Source organism: Felis catus, chromosome D4 (assembly GCF_018350175.1).
Source record: "Felis catus isolate Fca126 chromosome D4, F.catus_Fca126_mat1.0, whole genome shotgun sequence".
NCBI lineage: Eukaryota > Metazoa > Chordata > Mammalia > Carnivora > Felidae > Felis > Felis catus.
In genome coordinates, this window is record NC_058380.1 from 87,026,147 (window position 1) to 87,051,609 (window position 25,463).

Consider the following 25,463-nt stretch of genomic DNA (forward strand, 5'->3'; position numbering starts at 1 on the left):
TGTCTTCTTATTTCTCCGGGCTCGTGGTGTGGTTGTGTCTCCTGTGCTTGTCCCCTGCCCTCTGTCCCCCTGTGGCCTGGCTTGCAGAGGATCCCAGGATGGGCCTTGCTGCCCAAGGCGGGCTGCACTTCCCCTGTCCCGCCCTCACCCCACCTCTGTCCCCGTCCCCCTCCAAGGAGTGCGTGCCTTGCCTCACAGCCCACTGTCCTTGACAGCTTGCGGTCTGGGGAGGGGAGCCACTCCCACCTTCCTGTTCAGATTCCAAGGGCCCTCTCAGGGAGGGAATGTGACCAAGCCAGAGGGCCAGAGCTGGAGTCCAAAGCCTCTGAGAATCCCAGTGCTTGTTCAGCCGTTGGGATTTTACTGGACTTCTTTTCTGCCTCTTTTCCCCTTGTGTCCGGTGGGACCAGTTTTAGCTCCTAGGGGGTCATGGTCAGGAAGTAGGAGCTTCGGCTGGTACAGTGAGTTCCCAGCTGTGCACTGGCCCCTCCCCCAGTGCCTCATACCACAGCTTTCCCAGGGGAAGGGGCATAGCATCATTTGCCCCTTCAGAGGAGGCCTGGGTTCCCGGAGGTGGAGAGGCGGGGCTTGGGAGGAGCCCTGGGAGAAGCAGGGCGGCCCCGCCCAGCACTGGGAGGGGCCTCTCCTTGAGGCTTCAGCCTCTGCCTGGGTCCAGCACCTGTGCATTCTCCCCCAGGCCCATGTAAAGCCAGGGTTGAGGGGACCTCAGTGGCTGAGTCTAGCATTCCAGGGGTTCTACAGACGGGTAGTTGGGGTGTGTAAGTATGGTAATGGGAGAAACAGGTCCAGTACCAGCTGACCCAGCTACCCGTGCTGGAGGCAGAGGGGGTCAGGATTTAGGGGTTGCAGCTTCTAGCTGGAGTTGATTAGCCGCCTGACATCCGCTCCCCTCCCTAGCCCTGTGGCTGTGTCTGCCAATCTGGTCTTGTCTCCGTGGGTGCCGTTGCTCCCCTTACCACGTGGCTCCTCCCCAGCCCTGTCCCGTCTTGCTTGGTCGCAGTGTAAGCTGCCCTGAGGCCGCCTGTCCTCCCCGGCGGCGCAGCCCCACCAGGTCCCTGCCTGGGCGCCAGGTTGCCCCGCCTGTGCACTGCCAGCTTGGGCCTTGTGGCGCGTGTCTGTCTCGGTCTGCTCTTGCCTGCCCGTGCCTTCGGTGTATTCATTTGGTTTCTTTTCTTTGACTAGCATAGCGTATCGTCGGGTCATTCGTGTCTATCAGTATGAAGTTGGGGATGATCTGTCTGGAAGGTTTTTCTCCTCTTATTTCTCTTCTTACCTCACTGTGGTTTTACCAATGCACTCTTGACTTCCCCAGGCGGCTCCGCTTTCTGACTAACCCACCGCCCTCGGCCGCTTGGGAAGGAGGGGTCTGTCCTCCTCCCACTGCACCGGCACCCAGCCTCCTGCCCCTGGGTCCTGGGGGTGTTGCTTTTCTCTGGGGGACATGGCGTGACTGTGAGTCTGACCTGCTGGGGTAGGAGGAAGCCTGGTGCCTTGCCTTGCTCGAACACTAGGAACTTGGGGAAATTTCAGAGCTAAGCCTGGCTCGCTGGGTGTTGAAAGGGTAGGTTGGGGCACACGTGGGTGCCGGGGAGGCTGGGCTAAAATCCCCCCAAGGACATGCGCACAGTGTGATTCGTCCCCGCACGTAACCCTAACTTGTCTTCGTTCTCTGATGGCCTTCTGTGACCTCACACTGTAATGTCAGATAGATGGAGGCTCCCTGCTCCCTGCTGTTCAGAACTTGGCCCTGGAAGCCTCTGGCCCTGTGTCACGGAGCCTGATCACAGCCACCTCTCCCCTTTGGGCAGAATTAGAATCCCTTTCAAAACCCGTATCTGGTCATGATCTCTTAGCACCCCGCCTTCGTGTCTGAGGGGTCCTCTGCATCTCCTCCACTGCTGTCACACCTAGAATGTGGCTCCCCTCCTCAGGAACCTGCAAGAGGCCCCAGGGATTTCTAGGGGGTGGCTCTCCTTTTGTCAGCCTCCTCCTCCTGAAGGTCTCCTGGGTAGCAGGAGGCAGGGTCGCACAGAGTGGCTTTCTCCCCAGTGACTGCAGAGGCTGTCAGGCCTGCAGCCCCTCTGTCATCTCCTGAGGGGATTTCGACGCAGTTCCTAAGGTGCCCCTTGAGGGCCTAGCTTGGGTCAGGTGCCATGTCACAGCCTGGCTGGGCCTGAGGAGCCACATGAGAAAGGGTCCTAGCCTGGGAGCAGGATGGATGGGGCTTAGCCCTGGCCCACCAGCTGGCCCTGGGCAGGTGACTCAACACCTTGGGGCACCAGCTGGCAGTCTCTGAAACAGAAGAAATACTACCTGCCCTCCATGGCTCCCAGGGCCACTTAGAAAAAGATTGCCAGTAGCACGTTTCGTGTTCTTAAAAGAAATTCCAAAAGAAAAAAATCGAGATAGCAGGTACTGTTAACTGGGGATAGTTAATTCAAGCTCCCATTCAGGTCCTCCTGCTTCACTGTGCTTCTGTGTTTAGGTCCTGCATGGTGGAAGAATCGGGGACCCTGGAATCCCAGCTGGAAGCTACCAAAGTAAGTGCCCCTGCGGCTCCTGGCCAGGCTCAGACCCTCTATGCAGCCTTCTCCAGTAGGCCCATGTGGTTCCAAGTCAGGCATGAAGCTAGGCCGGTTAGGTGCCCTTTTTCTCTTAGCAGAAAGCAGCCCCGAGCCCCGTCATTTGTCTTTGAGGGTTGCCGCCGGGTGTCTTACTTGAAAGAGTCCTTTGGTTCTCAGTGTGTAGTTTTCTTGGCTTGTGACCGACGCTGAAGTCCTTCCCTTAACGGAGGCTGTTGGATTCCACTTCACACCATCCTGCCGTTGCCATTCCGCACGGCCCTGTGGGCGTCAGGCCAGGAGGGCTGCTGAGCAGGCCCCTGGGCCTGGACGCCAAGCTGAGGGCCCCTGTCCCCTGCACCTTTGCCTCCCCCTCTCTAGCGCAAGCACCAGGAGATTCGAGCCATGAGAAGTCAGCTCAAGAAGATTGAGGACCTGGGGGCAGCCATGGAGGAGGCCCTGATCCTGGACAACAAGTACACGGAGCACAGCACCGTGGGCCTGGCCCAGCAGTGGGACCAGCTCGACCAGCTGGGCATGCGCATGCAGCACAACCTGGAGCAGCAGATCCAGGCCAGGTACCTGAGCCAGGCCTGGCAGCAAGGGAGGAGGCAGGGGTGTCAGCTACCTGACGGCAGGTCCCCCCGCCCACCATTTCATGGGGATGGAGCAGAACGCGCCACCTACCAAATGGGGTGGAAGGTCCGGTCCTTAACTCCATTCTGTTCTTTTAGGAACACAACAGGAGTGACTGAGGAGGCCCTCAAAGAATTCAGCATGATGTTTAAGTGAGTATGGCCTCCCCTGCCGGGCAGGCGGGCTCAGCACCGGGGCCTGGGTGCTGAGCAGTCCTCCATTTGTACTACAGACACTTTGACAAAGACAAGTCGGGCCGGCTGAACCACCAGGAGTTCAAGTCCTGCCTGCGCTCCCTGGGTTATGACCTGCCCATGGTGGAGGAAGGGGAGCCAGACCCCGAGTTCGAGGCAATCCTAGACACCGTGGATCCGAACAGGTGAGCTATAGGGATGGTGCTGGAGGCAGCTCGGTCTTCGGTTCCTCCTGTGCCCCCCTTGCTCACTGCACTCGCTCCTCCCCAGGGACGGCCACGTCTCCCTGCAAGAATACATGGCTTTCATGATCAGCCGGGAGACGGAGAACGTCAAATCCAGCGAGGAGATCGAGAGCGCCTTCCGGGCCCTGAGCTCCGAGGGAAAGCCTTACGTGACCAAGGAGGAACTATACCAGGTCTGGGGCTCTGCTTCCCTACCCTGGGGACAAGGGTTGAGGTTTCCTTTGGAAAGTAAAGCCTGAGCTTGCCCCGGGGTCAGGGTCAGGGTCAGAATGAGTCTAAGTTAACAAACCTCCCTTTTGAGCCCTCTTCTGCTGGGTGCAGGCATTTTATCCCCATTTACCAGTGAAACTCACTCCAGACCTGTCTGAAGCGGCTCTTAGAAGTGGCTGTGGTCTCTGGGCAGGGACATTCCCGATGTCCGCACCTCCCCCGGGTGTCAGCAGACTGGACTGACAGGTGTGGTCCCTTCCCCTCCAGAACCTGACTCGGGAACAAGCCGACTACTGCGTCTCCCACATGAAGCCCTACGTGGATGGCAAGGGCCGCGAACTCCCCACCGCCTTCGACTACGTGGAGTTCACCCGCTCGCTCTTCGTGAACTGATCCCGCTCCTCGCTCCGCCCGGCCCACGCTGCCCGCCCTGCCGTTGCCTTGCTGCATGACACCTCCTCTCTGTGCTCTTAAAATATTCCAGTGTTACTTTCCAATGTGAGCTTAAGTCCGCTTAGCCTGGGAGAAGACTTAGTAGAAAATGGTGCTTCGATAAACCGCTTCCGGTCAAGTCGCATTTGCCCCGTTGCCGTGGGGACCCAGATTCCCTTCGTGAAGCCCGCTGCCCCATTCCGACTCGGCAATCTCGGCGGCGGGCCAGATCCCCTCTTGTTCTCTCCCCTCCCTTTTGTTTTCATGTGAAAGACAAATAAATGACTTGACTCCCCCAGAAGCTCGTGTTGTCTTCATTCAGCCTCTGTTGGAACTCCAGAGCCTAGCTCAGGTGCAGCTTGCTCCTGCCCCCAACCCCCACCCCCACCCCGGTTGTCCTCAGGTGGCCACCTCTGCTGCCAGCTGCTCCAGGTCCTCTGCCTCCCGGGGTCCTTGTTCAGTGAACTCGGTGCTCAGCTGCCACACCTTTACAGTGCCCTTGGCGTCACCGGCAGCCAGGAGCTGAGTCTGCTGGCGATTAAACTCAAGACAGTAGACCGGGCTATCATCCTGGGTTTGCTTGATTGAAACTGTGGGTTTCTGGGAACTTTTCCGTAGATCAAACAGCTGCACATCACCTGCAGGGAGAGAGAATCATGGGACAAGAGGCCCAGAACAGCGGCCTGTGCACCCAGGAAGAGAAACTCACGGCACAAGAGAGGTCCACCTGGTTTAGCCCTCCTTCCCCCACCTGCTGCCTCTCCCCAGCTCAGAATTCCAAGTACGTGCTGGGCCCGTATCACTTAAATGGATCTGAGCCTATCGTCCTATTTCCTACCTTCCCCGGAAGCAGCCGCAAACACCAAGGGGCGCACTGGCGACCAGCGCACGGCAAACAGGTACTTGTGGGACAGCTGCAGGGAGGCCAGGGGCTGGGCCTGCAACATGGAGTACAGGTGGATGTGGCCGTCGGTCCCCGCACTCAGGAAGAGATTCCTGGACGGGATGAAGGGCAGAGAGCCAGGCAAGGGCATGAGCACCGGGTGTCCTGCCCAACTCCCCCTGGGCTGTCACGTTCCTGAAAAGTCCCCGTGGACCCCCAAACTATAAATCCCCTTAGGGAGAGAAGGGCCAATCCCCGGGAGCCAACCACCCGAGCGCCGGGTAGGAGGGCTCAAATAGCGAAGACCTGGGCCCAGGCCAGACCACAAGCCCTGTAGGCCGCTCTATGGGGCTTCCTCACCCTCCCTGTGCCAGGTGCCCTGTGGCCTCCTCTACCTGTGGAAGGGGGAACAGCTCACAGAGTAGATGGGACCACCATGGGGAGAGAAGGTGAACCGTGCCGGGGCCCGCAAGGGCACAGAGCTAGGCATCCGCGTGAGGGCGGCCTCTTCTGCTGCCAGGGAACACTTGAGCGGGAAGCCACCTTCCGTGCCCAGAACAAAGAGGCTGGGGTCAAAGCCGGAGAAAGCCACCGCCGTAGCACCCACCTCGGTCTCCCCCCGGGGAGGCTGTGGAGAAATGAATGGCAGGGCAGACAGAGCCAAGGGAATCTGGTCAGAGTCCCACAAGAGCCCGGTCACGCGAGCGGGAGCCACGGGACCTCAGTTGCTAGCACCGCTGCCCGTGCCGCCTGCCGCCACCCCCAAGGCCCACTTGCAGGGGTCCTACGGTGGGTGGGTGGGGGCGGCAGCTGGGGCCCCACGTACCTTCTTTAGCTTGGTGTTCCTCGGGAGCTGCTGCACGACCAGGGCGAAGCCCTCCGTGAGCTGCAGCTGGCCCGCCCCGCCCCCCTGCCAGAGCAGCACTTTCCCGTCCGTGGCCACACTCAGCACCTGGAAGCGGTGGCTGTGCCGGGGCTCAGGTAGCCAAAGCACCTGGGACAACAGGGTACGGGACCAAGGTCAAGAAAGAGCTGCTTGCTCCCCAGGCTGCCCCCATTTCCCAGCAAGACCGGCGGTCACCCTCATCCCCCAACTACCCCTTCTCTTGCGGGAAAACCAAAGGGGGAATTCTGGGGGAGGCCCGGAACCGCCTCACACACCTGGGGGCAGGCCCGAGGGTTCCGAGCTCCCTCCCTGAGACGCCAGGATAGCTGGGGGCCCCACATGGCCACTCGGAAGTTGGGGGAGCTGGGAATGGCCCAGGGCCAGGGCGTGGCAGGGGGGCGGGTGTGACTTCTGCCCCGGGAGCTAAGAATGCCAAAGAATGCCGAAGGCCTCTGTCCCTAACTGCCAACTCCTTGGTGACCTGCTGTGGCTGTGTGAGCAGACCCCCTCTCTTCCGTTTCACCTCAAGGAGCAGGCCAGCGACAGCAGCACTCAGCTCAGGGAGAAGGGGAAGGTGCCTCCCCGCCCCCACCGCGGCCCACTGCTCTGACCTGGTACACAGGGTCGGTGTGCGTGTCGTCCGTCAGGCCCGTGCGCCACAGCAGCGGGTCCTCGGGATGGCTCACGTCCCACACCAGCACCTCACCACTGTACAACCCGCCTGCGGGACCAAGCGCGCCCGGACAAGAGCTGACTCACGCGCAACAACCCGGTGCCCCAACCCAGCACCAGCCCCGCCCGCCCAGGGAGCAAGGACGGAGAGCCGCTTCCCCAGAGTCTCCCCAGAGTCGCCCGGGGGGAGGAAAAGTCCTGCCCTCCCCCCACTCCGGCCTGCTGTGCCCCCACCCACCCACTGCCAGGCTGATCTCCAGGCCCGGCACCCTGCTGTGCCCTCCCGCACAACCCCTTTCCCAACACGTGTGGCTCCTGTCACCACCCATGGCTCCCCGAGGGTGCCCATGTCGCCCTGCCTCGAGTCCTGACCAGGCTGCACCCTTGCATGGCCCACACCCCATCAAGACTCAGCGAGGACCCGCCAACGCCCCCACCACCTCCTCCCCCTCCCCTTCTTCCTCCCCCCGCTTTCCTCCCCATCCTCCTCCTCCACGCTCCACAACTGGCACGGCATCCTCACCTGAGCCCAGGGCTCTGCTCCCCAAGCAGACCTGCCCCAGCCGTGCCTGGGGGCCGAGGGCCCAGTGGAGAGCTCCCCTGTGGGCACCCTGCACAGGGTGGGGAGCAGAAGACGGCTCACCTGCGACATGGGACGGCTGCGTGGGGTGGAAGGCCAGGCACATGACGGCGCTGGGCACCTCCACCACTGCTGACGGCTGCTGGGGGTTCAGGCCTCGCCTGTCCAGGTTCCAGGCACACACGAAGGACTTCAGTGTGCTCCAGTCCCCGTCGTCCAACCTGCACAGGGACATGCCTGAGCCGGCTCTGCCCCGAGGCCAGGACCTCGTCCCCGCCCTGCTCCTAGCACCAGACCCGCCACCCACCCACCGCCCCCAGATCAGCCTGCGTCCCCGTCACACCCAGACCGTACTGGGTGCTGTAGTGGCACAGGTTCCTCCATAGCACAGTGGCAGGACCTTCTCTAGAAAAGGGCTCCCGAGAACCAAGATGGGTCCACACGATAGCAGGGTCGGGGAACCGTGGCCCATCAGGAAATGGCTCACGGAGAAGAGGGGGCAGGCCCAGGGCGCACTGCCCTATGCTGGCAGGTGGGCACCAGGACTGTGGGCTCTAAGCCCCTCCCTCTGCTGCTCTTCCCAGCCAACCCGGTGCCTAGGCAGCCTCGAGAGTAAGAAGACTCCCAGAACGGCCAGGCTCCAGGCCAACCTTCAGCACACAGACAGGGAGAAAGAGGCTTAAGCCAGAGTCTGAGGACCTCCCATTGCCCCACAGCCACCCCTGCTGCCACTCACCGGCCATAGGCACAGGCCACCACGGAGCCGGTGGTGTTCCAGGAGACACTGGTCACATGCAGACCCTGCCCCTGGGCTGGGGGGTAGCCCAGGGTGTGCAGACACGTGACCTGCAAGAGACAAACCATCCCTAGCCCTGAGCCACAGAGCCACCCAACAGGCGGCCTTGTAGCCACCTAAAAAACACTACATACAAGCTTGGACCTCCAAAGCCACCCAGGTCCACTGCCCGGTCCTGGAGGGAAATGCAGAGCCTTCATCCCAACACCACCCCAAATAGGATACTTCCAGAAACCCAGAAGAAAGGATCTTACGAACCGAGACAGATGCCAGGTTCTGGCTCAGAGTAAGACCCTGTTCTGTACACAGTTTCAAAAGCTCTGGCTTCTGGAACTGGATGGTGCTGTATGTGCCACTAGACTATGCACCTGGAAATGGTTACAGTTTGGGGCGCCCGGGGGGCTCAGTCGGTTCAGCGTCCGACTTCAGCTCGGGTCATGATCGCGCGGTCCGTGAGTCTGAGCCCCACGTCGGGCTCTGGGCTGCCCCTCCCTGGCTTGCACTCTCTCTCTCAAAAACAAATAAACATTAAAGCAATTTTTTTAATGGTTACAATTTTATGAATATTCTACCACATTAAAAAAAATTTTTTTTTAAACCTCTGGCAGCTTCGCTCTCAGCCCATAGCAGCCTGGCACACCAAATGAAAAGGCTGGCAGTGCTGGCCACTGTGAGCGATCAGCCCAAGGTTTCTGGGGGGGGGATGTGCCACACAGATCAAAAGGTCTGTGAAAAGCTGCGTACTCCTTGACCTTATGACTCCATATAAAGAAACTACCCGATGGAAAGAATCTAAAACGTGCAAAAAGCTGTATGGCGGGAACCCTCACACACTGCTAGCAAGGACGGAGAACGGCAAGGCCACGGTGGGGAGACAGTCTGGTGGGTCTTCAAAAGCTAAAACATAGAGGCACCACACAACCCAGCAATTCTGCCCCTAGGTGCACGCCCAAGAGAACTGAGCACACACGTTTACAGGGGCGCCCTGCTGGCTCTGTCCCTGGAGCATGTGACTCTGGATCTCAGGGTCGTGAGTTCAAGCTCCACGCTGGGCACAGAGATTGCTTAAAAATTTTTTAAAGATTAAAAAAAAAAGCTGTCAAGTGTGGTAGGAGGTGGAGGGAACTCAAGAAAACCTTTTGGCGGGGGGGGGGGGGGGGGGGGGGGGCGGGGTGCCTGGGTGGCTCAGCCAGTTGGGCATCTGACTTCGGCTCAGGTGATAATCTTGCAATTTGTTGAGTTCGGACCCACGCCAGGCTCTGTGCTGACAGATTGGAGCCTGGAGCCTGCTTTGGATTCTGCATCTCCCTCTCTCTCTGCCCTTCCCCTACTCATGCTGTGTATCTCTCCCTCTCTCTCTCAAGGATAAATAAACATTAGGAAAAATTAAAAGAAAAGAAAAGAAAAGAAAAAAGAAAAGGAAAGGAAAGGAAAGGAAAGGAAAGGAAAGGAAAGGAAAGGAAAGGAAAAGAAAGGAAAGGAAAGAAAAGAAAGAAGGAAGGAAGGAAGGAAGGAAGGAAGGAAGGAAGGAAGGAAGGAAGGAAACAAACAAACAAACCTTTGGGGTCTGATCACATTCGGTTTCTTGATCTGGGTTCTGGCTCCACAGAAATGTTTTACTTTGGAAAGCCACAGGCCTGGACACTTGTGGTTTGTGCACTTTTTTACGTCATGTTCAACTAAAGTGTACATCAGAAAGGCACCACAGACATTAAGTTATTTGTCACAACACCACGTATACCTGCAACCACTGCTTATACCCAGTGCACTTTAAAATCTGAAGATAAACCTACAACATGGGAGAAGCAGGGGGACAAGGGACTTGTCTACACCTTCACTGTGGCGGACACGTGTTGGCCAAGACTCAGAACGGCATGGCCATGCCTGGGTGGCTCAGTCAGTTAAGCGTCTGACTTCGGCTCAGGTCACGACCTCACAGTTCGTGAGTTCGAGCCTCGCATCAGGATCTCTGCTGTCAGCACGGAGCCTGCTTCAGATCCTCTGCCTCCCTCTCTCTCTGCCCCTCCCTTCCTGCTTGTTTTCTCCTCCCCCCCTCCTCAAATAAACATTAAAAAAAGAAAAAAGAAAAAAAAGACTCAGACCGGCACAATGGGTGAACTGCCTGCACAAAGAACACACCTGGATAAACTCGGCTCAAAAATATAAAGTGTATGGATGAAACATTAGGTGGTGTTTTATTTTTACTTATTTTTATTTTTTCGAGAGAGAGCGTGTGCAAGCAAAATAGGGACAAAGGGAGAGGGAGAGAGAGAATCTCGAGCAGGCTCCACGCTCAGTGCAGAGCCTAATGTGGGGCTCAATCTCATGACCATGAGATCAACAGAAATCAATAGTCAGATGCTCAATCAACTGAGCCACCCAGGCTCTAATTAGGTGTTTCAAAAGGACAAGTGTGAAGTCTCCGTAGCAACCTGACAACACAGAACAGGCTTTGCTCCTGACCAGAAAAGACCCCAAGACTGGCCACAGTGACTCACAGCTGTCAACACACGTGTGAAACAAGAGGCAGGAAACAACAGAACCAGGAGGTCGGCGGTTCCAATGGGAGACCCTGGGTGGTCTCTTCCTTATCTCCAATTTCTAAGCTTTCCACAAGGTTGTCCCACTGATTTTAGAATTCTGACATTATGGTTTCTCGTTAAGAGCAGCATCCCAGCCCTTCCAGAGCTACTACAGCAGTGCCAGGGACAATGATGAAATGTCAAGGCCAACACATTGACAGAAGTAGAGAGAAAAACCCCAAGACAGTAATTCCATCATGAGGGAATCAACAAAGAACTGATGCCAAACAAGAAGTGGGAGGACAGACTCGCTGTCGATGTGATATAGCAGCAAACTGCTAACGCCCTCCTCTGCCCAATGCTCGCACACCGCTAACACGCGGGGCTGTCCAGGGCCAGCTCACCAGGCTGCCACTCAAAGGGTGCAGACTGATCTCCCGCCTACCCTCCCGTTTCTGGAGGATACCTCTCTAGAAGTGAAGCTGGGTGTCCACCCACAGGGGACTCAGATAAAGGACGACGTGTCTGTGCAGTGGGACCCAGTGTAGCCGCTGGGACGCCTACAGCACCTTTGTAGGAACTGACATGGAAAGCGCGAAGTGAGGAAGGTCATCAGGAAAACATACAGTGCTTTCCACTTGTTTAAAATGTTCTCAGTGACAACACTAGTTATGATGCTTGTGTTAGTGTAACACAGAGAAGACTCTAAAGGCGTGTGGGCGTGGGAACAAAGTGTCCCCTCCCACTGTCTACATGGTATATGTTCTGTATTTCTATACTGCCTGGACTTGTTATAATGAACATACACTGCCTCTGTAGTCAGAAAACAGATATTTTGGCACCTGGGTGGCTGAATCTGTTAATAAGGGTCCGAGTTCAGCTAAGGTCACGATCTCACGGCTTGTGAGTTCGAGCCCCGCATCAGGCTCTGTGCTGACAGCTCGGGGCCTTGAGCCTGCTTTGGATTCGGTCTCCATCTCTCTCTGTCCCTCTCCTGCTCATGGTCTGTCTCTCTCTCGCTCTCTCAAATATAAATAAACATTAAAAAATTTTTTTAAAGGAAAAAAACGTATTTTTTAAAGGGGGAGAAAGTAACACACACTTGGACCAAGTTAATCCATAGAAATGTGGGAACGTGCTAATAATAAAGAACAAAAGCTTAACCTCTGTAAAACTGGGTGGTGGGGCGGTGGGGACGGGGGGCACGAGCAATGGCAAAGAGAGACAACATGCTAGGCTCTTCCTCTTCCCTGAGCCCTTCTTGTGCCCGGTTTATAAGGAGTCAGTGACTGCCCACTGAGGTGTGGCCTCGGCAACTGCATTTCAGAGTGAGTTTGAGGACTTCCCTCAAACTGATTTTCCCAAGCCTTCCAGTGGCTTGGTGGGAAGAGGGCAGAGGAGGGGGAGGGGCTAGAACAGGGCTATGACCTCTGAATACATAGTTACTCATCTGTTTCTACAGGAAGAAAGCACTGTACAAAAAAAAAAAGTCTGGCTCAGAACTCCAAGGCTCCCCAGTCGGGGGCCGCAGCCGTGAGCGAGCAGTCTGTCCACAGGGGAGGCTGAGGCCCAGCACGGAGCAAAAGCCAAGAGCCCCCCATTCATCTCAAAGCCTAGCCTGCCTGTGCGGCCGGACACCTAAGTGTACAGGGTCACTCTGAGCTGAGCCTCGGAGACACTGAAGTCACTAGAGCATGGCAGTGAAACCAGACAGACCAGGGCTCAAATCCCAGCCTGGCCCGTTACAGCTGGGTGACCGTGGACAAGTCAGTTAGCCTCTCTGGGCCTTGTCTATAAAACAGAGATCATCCAAGTACCGCCTCACGCCGCCGTGCTGAGGAGTGAATGAGACGGCACAGAGAGCCCTCACCACATGGTGTCAGGGGAGACAGCCGAGCAGTGGACAAAGTCTGGTCCAGAGTCAGACTCCCCACGTTCAGGCCTTGCCTCTACTGCTCACTAGCTCCATGTGATCCCAGAAAAATCGTTTCAACTCAGGAGCCTCCCCATCCCCAGCTGTAAATGGAGGTAACCACAAACTACTTCTTGACAGCAGGGAAGGCTCGATGACTTACTCTCATAAAACTCAGCTCAGCACCTGGCAAAAAGTAAGACCTCCATGAACGCAGTTACTATTATTGCTATTAACAGCATCTGGCCTAAGAGGACTTCAAACGGGGGCGGGCGAGGCTCAAGCTGGGGCAGAGGAGGAGGGCGTCCCAGGCTGCAGTTCCCTACCGTTGGCTGCTGCTCTGTCCAGTTCACCTCGAAGCCGTCAAAAGCGTGGCTCTGCCAGTTCTTATTCAGCTCTCGAATAACCATGGCCTCCACCCTCCGAAGAAAGGCTGCAAGCCTGGGGCTGTCGTGCTGGGCCACAGTCCGAGCGCCGACCGGTGCAGGGACCTCGGTCTGCACCTCAGCATCCGCATGCTTCCGGGTCTGGACAGACGCTTCAGCAGTGGCAATGCTCGCCGTCTGGCAACTTTTCTGCAGAAAATCAAAACCCAGTGGTCACCAGTCAGCGGTCAGTGGTGACCAGTCAACCCAGGTCGCTAGTGACCGCCTGCCTGGGCACTCTGTTCCCCCTACTAAACAGCACCCCTCCCGCGCTGCTGCTTACCCTCGGGCCAACGGGCCTCTGGTCATCCTGCCTGCCCCAGTCTGTCCCTTGGCTCTTGTAACTGGCCCATCTTTCAAAGGAGGAGCCCGATCTGTGCGCTATGGGTGAAGATGATCCCTCAACCCTCCTATGTGCACTGGGCCACAGTGAGTGGTTCAGGGGTGGTCAACATGATCCAGTAAGAGCCTGACCCAGGACTTTCGGTGACACTAGGACACCATTTGGAGGGGATGCTGGAGTGTCACTTTTCTTTTTTTTTCCCAGGAGTGCCCGTTTGAAGATCCTGACAGCAATAAGAATCCTGTAATATTACAGCCAGCAGTGGTCATCCCAGCCAGCACAGGGAAGCATCGCAGACCTGGCCACCAGCATCTCCCTCCCTTCGCAGGCCCCTTCCAAGGTGCCCCCGTGATCAAAGGAAGCAGGTGAGTCTGTGATGAGCTGGTTGGTAGAAAGAAGGCAGGCTTCTCCCCAGCTGCCTCTTTTCTCCACCCTGACCTCTGTCTCCAATTCCTTGTCCCCTCTTTAGCTGGCCACAGGGATAGACATCAGATCAGGGAAGGAACTACCAGCCTCCCTTTCTTATGAACAGGACCCATCATTTATCAAATGAGGGGGCCTAGCAGATCGTCATCTGCAAGAGGCTCTGCTCACACAGCCCCTCACCAGGCACCTGAACGTGCAGGGCAACGGCGAGGCCCGGAACCCCTGTGCACCTCCCCCACCTGGCTCGGGCTTGGGAGGGCAGGGCTGTGCACTAGGCCAGTGCTAGTAAGCCTAAAGGAAGGGAGCGGGCCCCACACAGGGGCAGCTCTTCCTAGTACATGAAACACCTGTCGCCACGCTCCCCATCACATTCCACTAAATTGTCTTTTCTTATCCACCTCCCATTAAATGGAGTTCCTCCAGCATCAGAACCCTGTCTGATCTCTATACCCAGCACTTTGCACGTATTTGGCACACAACACAAGCCCATTTAGACAAGATATATGTACATATATTTTTAGATATCTATCTCCACTATACTGTATGTATTATGTTGTATACACACATAGACTATATGTATTACACATATACTATTTACATCTATTTCCTTTACACCACACACACACACACACACACACACACACACACACACATTATTTACCGAGTGTCCACTTGCCAGGCACTGTCTGGGTACTATGGATACAGCAGAAAACAAAATTAGCAAAATCCCTGTGCCCGAGAAGCTTCCACAGGGGTTGGGGGTACACGAACAAGAAAATACCCACCAACTACCTATGGTGCCAAGTGCAGCAGATGTGTGGGAGAGAAGGGAACAGCCAGGGAGGTCTCTGGGGAAATGGCACTTGAGCTGAGGTGTGAAGGACAAGGGGAGAGCTGCAGGAGAGGGTCCTGGACAGAGATGGGAGGGGGAGGCCAGAGCAAAACCTTACAGTAGAAAACGTTCCGTGCTCAGAGACTGGACAGCAGGTGGCGTGCCTGGCCACAGTGGGTAAGGAGGGTGGCCCGAGCACAAGGGCAAGGCCAGGAGGTGTCTGAGAGCCACAAGGTGTGGCCTGAGTGGGTTGTAAGCAGGGCCATGCCTTTTTGGCTGCTCGGGAAGAGGCGAGGAGCAGAGGACAGGTTTGACAACCAGTGGAATGTGATGGCAAATTCTGGGAAAAGAGAACACAGAAGCAGTTCTCCTGGGCCTCGTTTAGACCGAGATGCCTCCCATCCACATGGAGGTGTTGAGGATTCCCGAGAGTGGTTGCAAGGCGTGAGGCTCTGGAGAACATCCGACAGAGACATGACTTGAAACCACAGCACTGGAGGGGTCCACCAAGGGAGTGTGCACACTGAGGAATTCGTGGATGGGCATGAGGATCAGAAAGCATACAGGCTTGGGGTGCCTGGGTGGCTCAGTTGGTTAAACATCTGACTTCAGCTCAGGTCATGATCTCACGGTTCATGGGTTGGAGCCTCATGTCGGGCTCTGTGCTGACAGCTCGGAGCCTGGAGCCTGCTTCGGATTCTGTGTCTCCCTCGCTCTCTGCGCCTCCTCTGCTCGTGCTCTGACTCTCTGTCTCACAAAAATAAATAAAATAGAAGAAGAAGAAGAAGAAGAAGAAGAAGAAGAAGAAGAAGAAGAAGAAAGAAGAAGAAAGAAAAAGAAAGAAAAAGAAAGAAAAAGAAAGAAAAAGAAAGAAAAAGAAAGAAAAAGAAAGAAAAAGAAAAGTAAAGAAAGTGTACAGCCTGAGCCAAAATTCTAAGAGACTGGGTGAAAATCAAACTTCCAGAAGCCACAATGATGGCGAGAGTGTTAGTTACTAAGTGCTAACTCAGGCACTGTCCCAAAAGTTTTACCCATATCTTATTCATCCTCACAACCACCCTATGAAGAAACTCCTATTTTTGCATTACTAACATGGACACTAAGGCACAAAGAAGTAATTCACCCAAGACCACACGGCAAAGAGGTGATCACAGTAGGGCTTGAATTCAGGCAGTCTGACCTGTGACACGAAACTGTCCCTCAGCCATGGTGTTCTCACCCAGTCTAACATCCTGGACACTCATCACATCAGATAAACTCAAAAAGTTTCTAAAAGAATGGTACCCCAATGACTTAATCTAGGACAAAAATGTCCACAAGATAGCAAGCTGTTATCTTTCCATCTACTTCCATTAATATTTCTTTGCTGGGGCGCCTGGGTGGCTCAGTCGGTTGAGCGTCCAACTTCAGCTCAGGTCATGATCTCACAGTTTGTGGGTTCGAGCCCCGCGTCGGGCTCTGTGCTGACAGCTCGGAGCCTGGAGCCTGCTTCTGATTCTGTGTCTCCCTCTCGCTCTCTGCCCCTCCCCCACTCGTGCTCTGTCTCTCTCTCAAAAATAAATAAACATTAAAAATTTTTCTTAAATATTTCTTTGCTACTTGCTTATTCAGACAAAAGACAAATGTCAAAACACTAGGGAAAATTCAGAGGAAAAAAAAAACTTAAAACCAATGACACACTGCACCCACAATTTTTTCTGTGAATTCGTAGGAAACTACTATCATTATTCTCTTTTCACTCTGGGACAACTAAGTAGTTTCCCTAGTTCAAGATCTGATTATCTGGCCCGACCCTGATCCGTCCCATACATCCCATCCCATCTGGGGATGAAGCCCCAAAGCCTCCAGAAGGGAAGGGCTTGCCCAAGGATACCCTGTGTAGACTGGTACCTTCTGTGCCAGGCAGTGTGTGGCTAGACTGAGGCTCCCATAACAAGCCCTCTGAGACATCAGAGAAGAAGTCAGGGAAGAATGAGATCCTTGCTTCCTGGGCCTCAGCAAGGTCAGGAAGAGGAGTGTTAAGGATGCTGGGCTCCCACACCTCAGAGGCAGAGGCACTACAGGAGGGACTGGGACCAGACTTTAATTACACTGGGAGGTGTGGCCAAGGGAAACAGAACAATTCCCAAACCAAGATCACCAGTCACCACGCTCTGGAGTCTGAAGTCCCAGTGACCTCCAGCAGAGAGGAAGGCAGTGAGATTCAGGGACCAGAACCCAGTGTGGGAGCCCAGCTCTCCTGCCCCCAGGAGAGCCTGCAGACACCCAGAATGTCAGGACTCCTACCCAAGCCACCAAATGTGTCCCGATACCAGGACTGTAGCTTCTGACTAGATGAGAAGTGGACGCGAACCTAGGCTGGGCCAATCAAGCTCTCTCAGGGAAATTCACAACAGAGACAAAGATTTAACAAGATGGCATATGCCTAGAACTGAAACCTGGAAACGTTGGCCCCAACAATTAGCCAGGGCCACAACCAGGAGACAAGCAGAGACAGGCCTTGGGGGATACATGGTAACATCAGAGTTGAGAGGTGGGGGACCCCCAAAGTTTCCTAGATTCCTCAGGACCAGCTGCACCTTCACAGGCCCAGGAGACATCCGGCATCCTGAAGAGAAGTGCTTGACAGGAGCTGGTTTGGGCTGGTTTCTGTCACTTGCTATCAGAGTCCTACACTGACCCCTAGGAAGGCTCCCTGACTCCCAGGCCAATACCCCTCAACACCTCACTTCTGAAATAATAGGTCTCTAGCTGGCATCTAGGACTGGCCGATCAATTTCAGGAACACTGGTGATGACAGAGGAAACGGCCCCACTGGGTCAGGTGATCAGCCACCACCCCAGGCCCCGAGGGGTGCGCTGAGAGAATACTGGGCTCTGCTTTGCATTCAGGTTCAGGCTGAGATTGACCAATGTCAGGTTAACTGTGCTCATGTGTGATTCAGTCATTCAGAAACCAGCCAGCCAGAAAAATGTATTCAGGGGGGGTCACTATGAGGCATGAGTACTTCAAAGTCATGAGTAGAACAGTCACTTTCTTACTAAAAATATACATTCTAGGGGCACCTGGGTGGCTCAGTCGGTTAAGTGTCTGACTCTTGATTTCAGGTCAGGTGATGATCTCACAGTTTGTGGGATCAAGCCCCACATGAGGCTCTACTCTAACAGTATGGAGCCTGCTTGGGACTCTGTCTCCCTCTCACCTCTCAAAATAAATAAACTTAAATAAGTAAATAAATAAATAAATACACACATACATATATACATACATACATACACACATTCTAGGGGTGCCTGGCTGACAGTGCAGAGCCTGCTTAGGATTCTCTCTTTCCGTCTCTCAAAATAAATAAATAAAACTCTTACAAAGAAATACATTCTAGGGGCGCCAAACTGGCTCAGTCAGTAGAGCATGTGACTCTTGATCTTGGGGTCATGAGTTCAAGCCCCATGCTGGGTACAGAGATTATTTAATTTTATACATTCTAGATCTCCTCGACTCTACAATGTATTGTTTATAAAACATTCCAGGGGCGCCTGGGTGGCGCAGTCGGTTAAGCGTCCGACTTCAGCCAGGTCACGATCTCGCGGTCCGTGAGTTCAAGCCCCGCGTCAGGCTCTGGGCTGATGGCTCAGCCTGGAGCCTGTTTCCGATTCTGTGTCTCCCTCTCTCTCTGCCCCTCCCCCGTTCATGCTCTGTCTCTCTCTGTCCCAAAAATAAATAAACGTTGAAAAAAAAAATTTTAAAACATTCCAATTGTTTAATAATAGCTCTTCAGGGGAAAACTAGATTAAATACACAGGCCATCTGTGAAACACACCGATTTTTAAGATGTGTCCTATGACTGAGGAACATCACCATCCAGAGAGAATGCGTCTTTGAAGGTCTGAGATGATGTGCAAAGGGAGGCCAAGCCCCCATCAGTCCCTTGGGTACTAACCACTACCAGCAAATAGAAGCAGCACAGCATCTCATTTCATCAACCAGCCTGGGCCAGCACGTCTGACTCGAGTGCAAAAGGACCTCAAAGACATTCTAGACCTGACTTCTCAACGGGCAGGCCCCACAATCCCTCAGAAGCTTGCTAAAACACAAGCTGCCTCCTCCAGCAGGGGGGCCGAGAGTGTGCTTTGTGAACAAGCCCCCGGATGATGCTGAGGCTGCAGGTGCAGAGGGCTGTTACTCAGACCCCACCTGTGGGTCTCACCCATCTGTATGCTTCCCAGGGCCACAGCCCAGGGTCCATCACCTCTTGCCCCCACCCCACCCCCACAGCACAGACCATGCTCACACACACCCCCCACTTCTACCTCTGTCGCTCTGGGAGCTGAAGCTTCACCTAGGGTGGGGTGAGATATAGTTCATCCCGGAGGCTGAGGGATGCTGTTAAGGCCACCTGAAGGACGCTGCTGGGCAGGTGGGGTGCGTGTGGCCTGTTGCTGTCACCTTGCCACATCCAGCGGGCCCACTTCTGATCCTCCTCCCCAGAATTTCCCTTGTCCTCAGGTGGCCGTCACCCCCAAGGCCTCTCCCGCTTCCACCTCCTTCCCCATCAAGTCCTGCACACACACCTGATGAGAACACAGGTATGATGGGAGCCAGAGAGGACTCCGGCCTGAGCCAGCGTCTCTGGGCCCACACTGCAAACCCCATGAGCGAGCACCACAGTTTGACCCAGGTGTGAGGCACAATTCACAGCTAATGAGCAGACAAGGTGAGACAGGAATGTCTTAGATGCGAAGTTGAGCTGAGTGGGTTTCCTTTTTTTTTTTTAATTTATTTACTTTTGAGAGAGACAGAGACACACAGTGTGAGTAGGGGAGGGACAGAGCGAGAGGGAGACAGAGAATCAGAAGCAGGCTCCAGACTGAGCCGTCAGCACAGAGCCCGATGCGGGGCTCAAACTCACGAACTGTGAGACCGTGACCTGAGCCGAAGTTGGACGCTTAACCGATTGAGCCCCCAGGCGCCTCCAGCTGAGTGGGTTTCGTGGTGGGATACAGGGACAACTGTCTCACCAGAGGCCTCTGAGAACGTAGAGTAACGGAACAACCTCCGGTTCATGTGAACTTGCCTCTTAGTATATCGGGGCAACAAACAGCTAGCTACTCAGAGAAGAGCGTGGAGCCAAGAGCCGACCAAGAGGACAATCACAGACGTTTCCATGGAAGTTGGGAGATGCGTTAGGCTACACAACCTTGGAGCTGCAATTACTGCCGACTACCTTGGTGTCGTCTTGGTCTTTCAGTGTGCTCTCATGCCCCTTGAAAAAAAATCTAGTATGGAAACTGTGTAGCAAACCCAAAGGTAGGGAACCACGGATTTAATTCTCCTTGAAAATCTGTAACAGGCCAGACCCAGGTTCAAAACAAACGCCCTCCAGCAGGGGGTGACATTGGCTACAGAAGCCACCAAGGCGAAGAGGCAGCCTGGGAACAAGGAAGAGCCGGTGGGCAGGCAGCTAGTTGAACTCCAAGCAGGGGAGGAGAGTCGCAGGCTATGTGGGACGTCAGCACACAAGAAGATTATTCAACCCACATTTCCCGGGCGCCTCCGGGAGGTGCAAAAGTACACAAGACCCACTCCCTGCCCTCTGGGAGCTCACAGTCCCAGAGACACAGACCTGAATGTCAAAATGCATTCCATGGATGGAAAAGTTCCAGAACCAGATAGCGGTGATGGTTCCACATTGTGAATGTACTTGACACACTCAATTGTACACTTAAAAATTGGGAAATTTCTGGGGCGCCTGGGTGGCTTGGTTGGTTGGGCGTCTGACTTCGGCTCAGGTCATGGTCTCGCGGTCTGTGAGTTCGAGCCCTGAGTCGGGCTGTGTGCTGACAGCTCAGAGCCTGGAGCCTGTTTCAGATTCTGTGTCTCCCTCTCTCTGACCCTCCCCTGTTCATGCTCTGTCTCTCCCTGTCTCAAAAATAAATAAACGTTAAAAAAAAAAAAATTAAAAAAAAATAGGGAAATTTCTATTATATGTACCTTTTTAAAAAAGTTTTTTTATGTTTATGTGTTTCTGAGACAGAGAGAGACAGAGCATGAGTGGGGGAGGGGCAGAGAGCGAGGGAGACACAGAATCGGAAGCAGACTCCAGGCCCTGAGCCGTGGGCACAGAGCCGAATGCAGGGCTCGAACCCACAAACCACAAGATCATGACCTGAGCCGAAGTCGGACGCTCAACTGACTGAGCCACCCAGGCTCCCCCCCACCATTTTTTAATTTTTTTTTAACAAACTTTTTTTTTAAATTTTTTAAATGTTTTTTTAAATTTTTTTTTGATACAGAGACAGAGTGTGAGCGGGGGAGGGTCAGAGAGACGGGGAGACACAGAGTCCGAAGCAGGCTCCAGGCTCTGAGCCATCAGCACACAGCCCGACACGGGGCTCAAACCCACCAACCGCGAGATCATGACCCGAGCCAAAGTCGGACGCTCAACTGACTGAGCCAGCCAGGCGCCCCTCTATTATATGTATCTTTTTTAAAAATTTTTTTTATGTTTACTTATTTCTGAGACAGAGAGAGACAGAGCACGAGCAGGGGAGGGTCAGAGAGAGAGGGAGACACAGAATCCGAAGCAGGCTCCGGGCTCTGAGCCATCAGCCCAGAGCCCGACGCGGGGCTCGAACTCACAGACGGTGAGATCATGACCCGAGCCGGAATCAATTGCTCAACCGATTGAGCCAGCCAGGCGCCCCTCTGTTATATGCATCTTTCCACAATTTTTTTTTTAAGTAATCCCTACACCCAACGTGGAACTCAAACTCACGACCCCGAGATCAAAAGTCACATGCTCTAGCCACTGAGCCAGTCAGGCTCTCCACCACAATTTTTAAAAAATGAAAAAAGCACACAGCCCACATTTTCCTAGGATCCACATCGGGCTGGCTTCCGAAAGGTAATGCTGCTGCTCGAAAGGAGGATGCATTCAATTGGTGGGTCTCAAATTTTGCTACCTATCAGGACGACCTGGGGAGCTTTAATAAAACCAGATTCCCAAGTCACAACACATACCAATGTAGCCAGAACCGCTGGGAGCCAGACATCCATATTTTTCAGGAGTCTCCAGGACATTCCAGTGTCAACCATCTGGTTTGAGAAACCGCAGATGAGCAAGGAGGGATGATTAGGCACCCTCTATCTCAGGCAGCTGGACTGGTCCCTGCCACTCCTCTGCCATCCGAGCAGCCCTAGGCTTTCAAACTGTTTTCTTATCCACAGTCTCATTTAACCCCTCACAAGGGGGTGCCTGGGTGGCTCAGGTTCCGTTGGTTGATCCATCCATCCCCTCAGGAAGTATTCTACCACGGACCCATTTTGCAGAGGAAGAGATCATGCGGCTGGCCCAAAGCCCTAAAGAGGGTGTGCACCCCGGTCTTGAACCAAAGTCCAGGACCCTATCCCTCTGTAAACAGATTGGAATATGACAAGAAAAGCCAGGTCAGGCCAAAGACCATTAATATTAAAAAAAAAAAAGGGGGGGGCACCTAGCTGGCTCAGTTCGTAGAGCATGAGGCTCCTGATCGCGGGGTCGTGAGTTCAAGCTCCATGTTGGGTGTAAAGATTACTTTAAAAATAAAATCTGAGGGGCGCCTGGGTGGCTCAGTCGGTTAAGCGTCCGACTTCAGCTCCGGTCACGGTCTCGCGGTCCGTGAGTTCGAGCCCCGCGTCGGGCTCTGGGCTGATGGCTCAGAGCCTGGAGCCTGTTTCCGATTCTGTCTCCCTCTCTCTCTGCCCCTCCCCCGTTCATGCTCTGTCTCTCTCTGTCTCAAAAATAAATTTAAAAAAAAGTTAAAAAAATAAAAAATAAAAATAAAATCTGAAAAAAATAAAAAACTAAAAAAATTAAAAAAGAAAAAAAATCCATCAATGGAACATGGAGGTACATTACAATATTGCACCACTACATGGGCCAAAAACCGCTGTCCAACTTTTCCAAAAAAACTTTTTAAAAAATTAAGAAACTGTATTTAAAAATTAGCTAAAACACTCATCACAGGACTTATTGATAAGAAAAAAAAAAATGTAAACTGCCTAACAACTCCTCAAAAGAGACTGGTTAAATAAAATGAAGTTACAAAAAAAAATTTTTTTTAAACATGGACATTTGTTCAGGATGTATTAAGTGAAAAAACTGGGTCTATGAAATGTTGTGCACAGTGTGATTCCGTTTTTATTTTAAAAATGGGGCAGGGGCGCCTGGGTGGCTCAGTCTGTTCAGTATCCGACATCAGGTCATGACCTCGTGGTCCAGGGGTTCCAGCCCCGCATTGGGCTCTGTGCTGACGGCTCAGAGCCTGGAGCCTGCTTCGGATTCTGTGTCTCCCTGTCTCTCTGCCCCTCCCCTGCTCACGCTCTGTCTCCTCAAAAGTAAATAAACAGGGGCGCCTGGGTGGCACAGTCGGTTAAGCGTCCGACTTCAGCCAGGTCACAATCTCGCGGTCTGTGAGTTCGAGCCCCGCGTCAGGCTCTGGGTTGATGGCTCAGAACCTGGAGCCTGTTTCCGATTCTGCGTCTCCCTCTCTCTCTGCCCCTCCCCCGTTCATGCTCTGTCTCTCTCTGTCCCAAAAATAAATAAAAACGTTGAAAAAAAAATTTTTTTTAAATAATAATAAATAAATAAATAAATAAATAAACATTTAAAGAAATTTTTTTAAATGGGGCAAAACAGACAAAGCACGTACAAGTCGAATGGCTGGGGAATGGGGTGATTTTTATTTCCACTTTTTTTTTTTTTTTTTTTTTGCATATCCAGATTTTTTCTAAATTTTGGACACACAACTTTTATAAAGAGGAAAAACTATTTTGGAAAAAGCCGTTTACCTTCTTCTGACCCTTGCAAAATTCTTACAACTTAACAAAAAAAATCTGCTTCAGCAAGACAGGGGATGCTAGTTCAAGGGAACCACCCTCACTGATGAGGGCTTACACCTCCAGTGTTAGAATTAGTTCTTAGAACCTTACAGCTTAAAGCTATAGTTACAAGAAAATGAACCTGCCTCAATTTCATTCTCTGTAAGGAAAAAAAAAAAAAAAAAAAGACGGATTCGGCGGTTCCCAGCCTAAAGTCTTCTAAAACCTGAATCTTCAGCAAGCAAGAGCTGTGTGATAAGGATGGAGATCAACTAAAATACCCCCTTCGCTTTTCACCAGCACCATTTCTGTGCAGCCTGGTTAAGTGGGGAGTGCCTTCCAGGTAGATCAAATCCAGGCTCGAGACCCGCAGGCACACTACTGGCCTGAGGCAAGAAACCGGTCTTCCAGAGTTAGACTTCATTGGAAAACTCCCCAGTGTCGGGGAGGACCTAAGGTCTGCTGATGGGGTCACTTGCGCAGCAAGCTAAGCCTCGGTTCCCTTTTCTGCTAAATGTGCGGCACCCTACAACGCCCCCCCACCAAAAATACCCATTTTCACCGAGGGGACGCCAACATCCCTACAGTGATCTGCAAGGCACTACCTGACCCTCTCTGACCTCAACTGGGACCACTCCCCCTTCTCTCATTCCTCCCCAGCTCTGCCACCGCCTCAAAACACAAGATCTGCTCCGACGCCAACCCCAGGGCCTTTGCACTTGCAGTTTGCGCTGTCTGGCGGTTCTACCTCAGGTATCCACTTGGCTCACTCACTCCTCCCGGTCTTTGCTCAACTGTCGCCTTCTCGGTGAGGCCCACCCACCCTCTCACTCTCCAAACCAGTCCTTCTGATCCCGCACCCTTCTTTTACTTTTGTCCATGATGGCGCTACTCGCCCTCTGACACACGACCAAATTTAACAGCGTAAGTTGCCTACGGTCGCTGCCCTGCAAACGGCCCCAGGTCAGCTCCAGGAGGGACTTCATTCACTGACGGGTCCCAGCGCCACAACGGCTCTTGGCACACAGCAGGCCCTCAAAGTCCGCACAAAGACCCCTCCGGAGAAGACCTGGCACCCGGGAGCCCTGCCTCCTCTAAAAAGCCTCGTTTTGTGTGCTTTTCATTAAACCACTGGCAAACCGGCGTGTCTCGACCTTAAATGCACTTCCTTCTTCTTTTTAAAGGAAAGTTCGCTTGAAACGCCTGAAAACTGCGGTTCACACAAAATCCTTCAAAACATGGGGTCTTCAGATGTTTTTAAGGAAAACCCCTTCTGTTGTTGGGTCTGGGGGGAGACTGGCACGGGAATGCCACAAGGGCGGGCCTCCGTGGGTTAAAATACAAAAATAAAACGGGGGGACCCCAGAACCCGGCCCGGAGGCCGCGCGCGGACGGACCCTCGCCCTCCCTCCCGCGTCGCCGCGAGTCGGGCCCGCGCCCTCACCGTCTCCCGGCGGATGCCCTGGACGCCCCTCCACTGAGAGGGCACAGACGCCACGCCCAGGGTCTCGTCCTGCAGCGGCCCCGGCCGCCCCGGCCCCCCGGCGCTCGCAGCCCCGCCTGTCGCCAGCGCCTCAGCTCCCGCGCTTCCCGCCGGGCGGAACGGCCCGGGCTGCGCGCGGGTTGCCATGGAGATAGCGCCGCCCTGTCGCGCCTGCGCACTGCGACATGACCTTCGCCCCTGCGCCTCCAGAGCGGAAGCCTGGGGAGGTGAGGCTGTCGGCACCATTTTTTAATGGGTCAGACAGCCACCTCCGAGACCTGAGAGAACGAGATAAATTATTCTTTTTGGCCAGTGTGTGACAAACCCGGCCAGTTTTGGATACTCCATCCCCAGGAGGGGCACGCCTGAGCATGTGCGGGTACCCCTGGCCCGGGAGGAAAGTGCGGAAGTGGGGCACCGTGCCAGGCTCAAAGATGGCGCAGAGCGGCCGGGCACAGAGGCGAAGACTGGAGGCTGCGACCAGAGTCCGCTGATGAGTTGTGGGGCCTGGGAGTGCCCAGCGGAGAAGTTGGGCGCTCCCAGCA

General features: G+C 54.1%; 2 protein-coding genes across 14 annotated transcripts in view; one reads left to right on the forward strand and one right to left on the reverse strand.

Annotated features, from left to right (window-relative positions):
* The window catches only part of SPTAN1 (spectrin alpha, non-erythrocytic 1), a 61,885-nt gene extending 57,285 nt beyond the window's left edge, over window positions 1–4,600 (forward strand). For 5 of the 10 annotated variants that reach the window (XM_019816634.3, XM_019816632.2, XM_019816633.2 and 2 more), the window contains 7 exons: window positions 1,204–1,266; window positions 2,507–2,561; window positions 2,964–3,160; window positions 3,317–3,370; window positions 3,451–3,597; window positions 3,683–3,830; window positions 4,135–4,600. In XM_019816634.3, coding sequence (XP_019672193.2) covers window positions 1,204–1,266; window positions 2,507–2,561; window positions 2,964–3,160; window positions 3,317–3,370; window positions 3,451–3,597; window positions 3,683–3,830; window positions 4,135–4,260 — 790 coding nt within the window. In that variant the 3' untranslated portion in view covers window positions 4,261–4,600. The remainder of the gene's footprint in view (window positions 1–1,203; window positions 1,267–2,506; window positions 2,562–2,963; window positions 3,161–3,316; window positions 3,371–3,450; window positions 3,598–3,682; window positions 3,831–4,134) is intronic. The other 5 variants (XM_019816637.3, XM_019816639.3, XM_019816638.3 and 2 more) reach the window with 1 other exon arrangement.
* DYNC2I2 (dynein 2 intermediate chain 2) lies at window positions 1,140–25,080 on the reverse strand. Of its 4 annotated transcripts, none has more exons than XM_019816644.3 (10): window positions 24,880–25,080; window positions 21,597–21,671; window positions 12,877–13,125; window positions 8,057–8,166; window positions 7,384–7,541; window positions 6,680–6,789; window positions 6,009–6,176; window positions 5,578–5,810; window positions 5,138–5,237; window positions 1,140–4,937 (listed from the first exon to the last, which is right to left on the reverse strand). In XM_019816644.3, exons 1-10 carry the CDS (start codon window positions 25,063–25,065, stop codon window positions 4,788–4,790), a joined length of 1,539 nt encoding a protein of 512 aa, XP_019672203.2. In that variant the 5' UTR covers window positions 25,066–25,080; the 3' UTR covers window positions 1,140–4,787. The 4 variants fall into 4 exon arrangements, with proteins under 4 accessions (XP_019672203.2, XP_019672201.2, XP_006939588.3 ...); XM_019816642.3 differs by having other exon boundaries at window positions 5,138–5,295; XM_006939526.4 differs by lacking the exons at window positions 21,597–21,671; window positions 24,880–25,080 and adding exons at window positions 14,406–14,437; window positions 15,207–15,257 and having other exon boundaries at window positions 5,138–5,295.
* Between the last annotated feature and the right edge of the window lie 383 nt (window positions 25,081–25,463).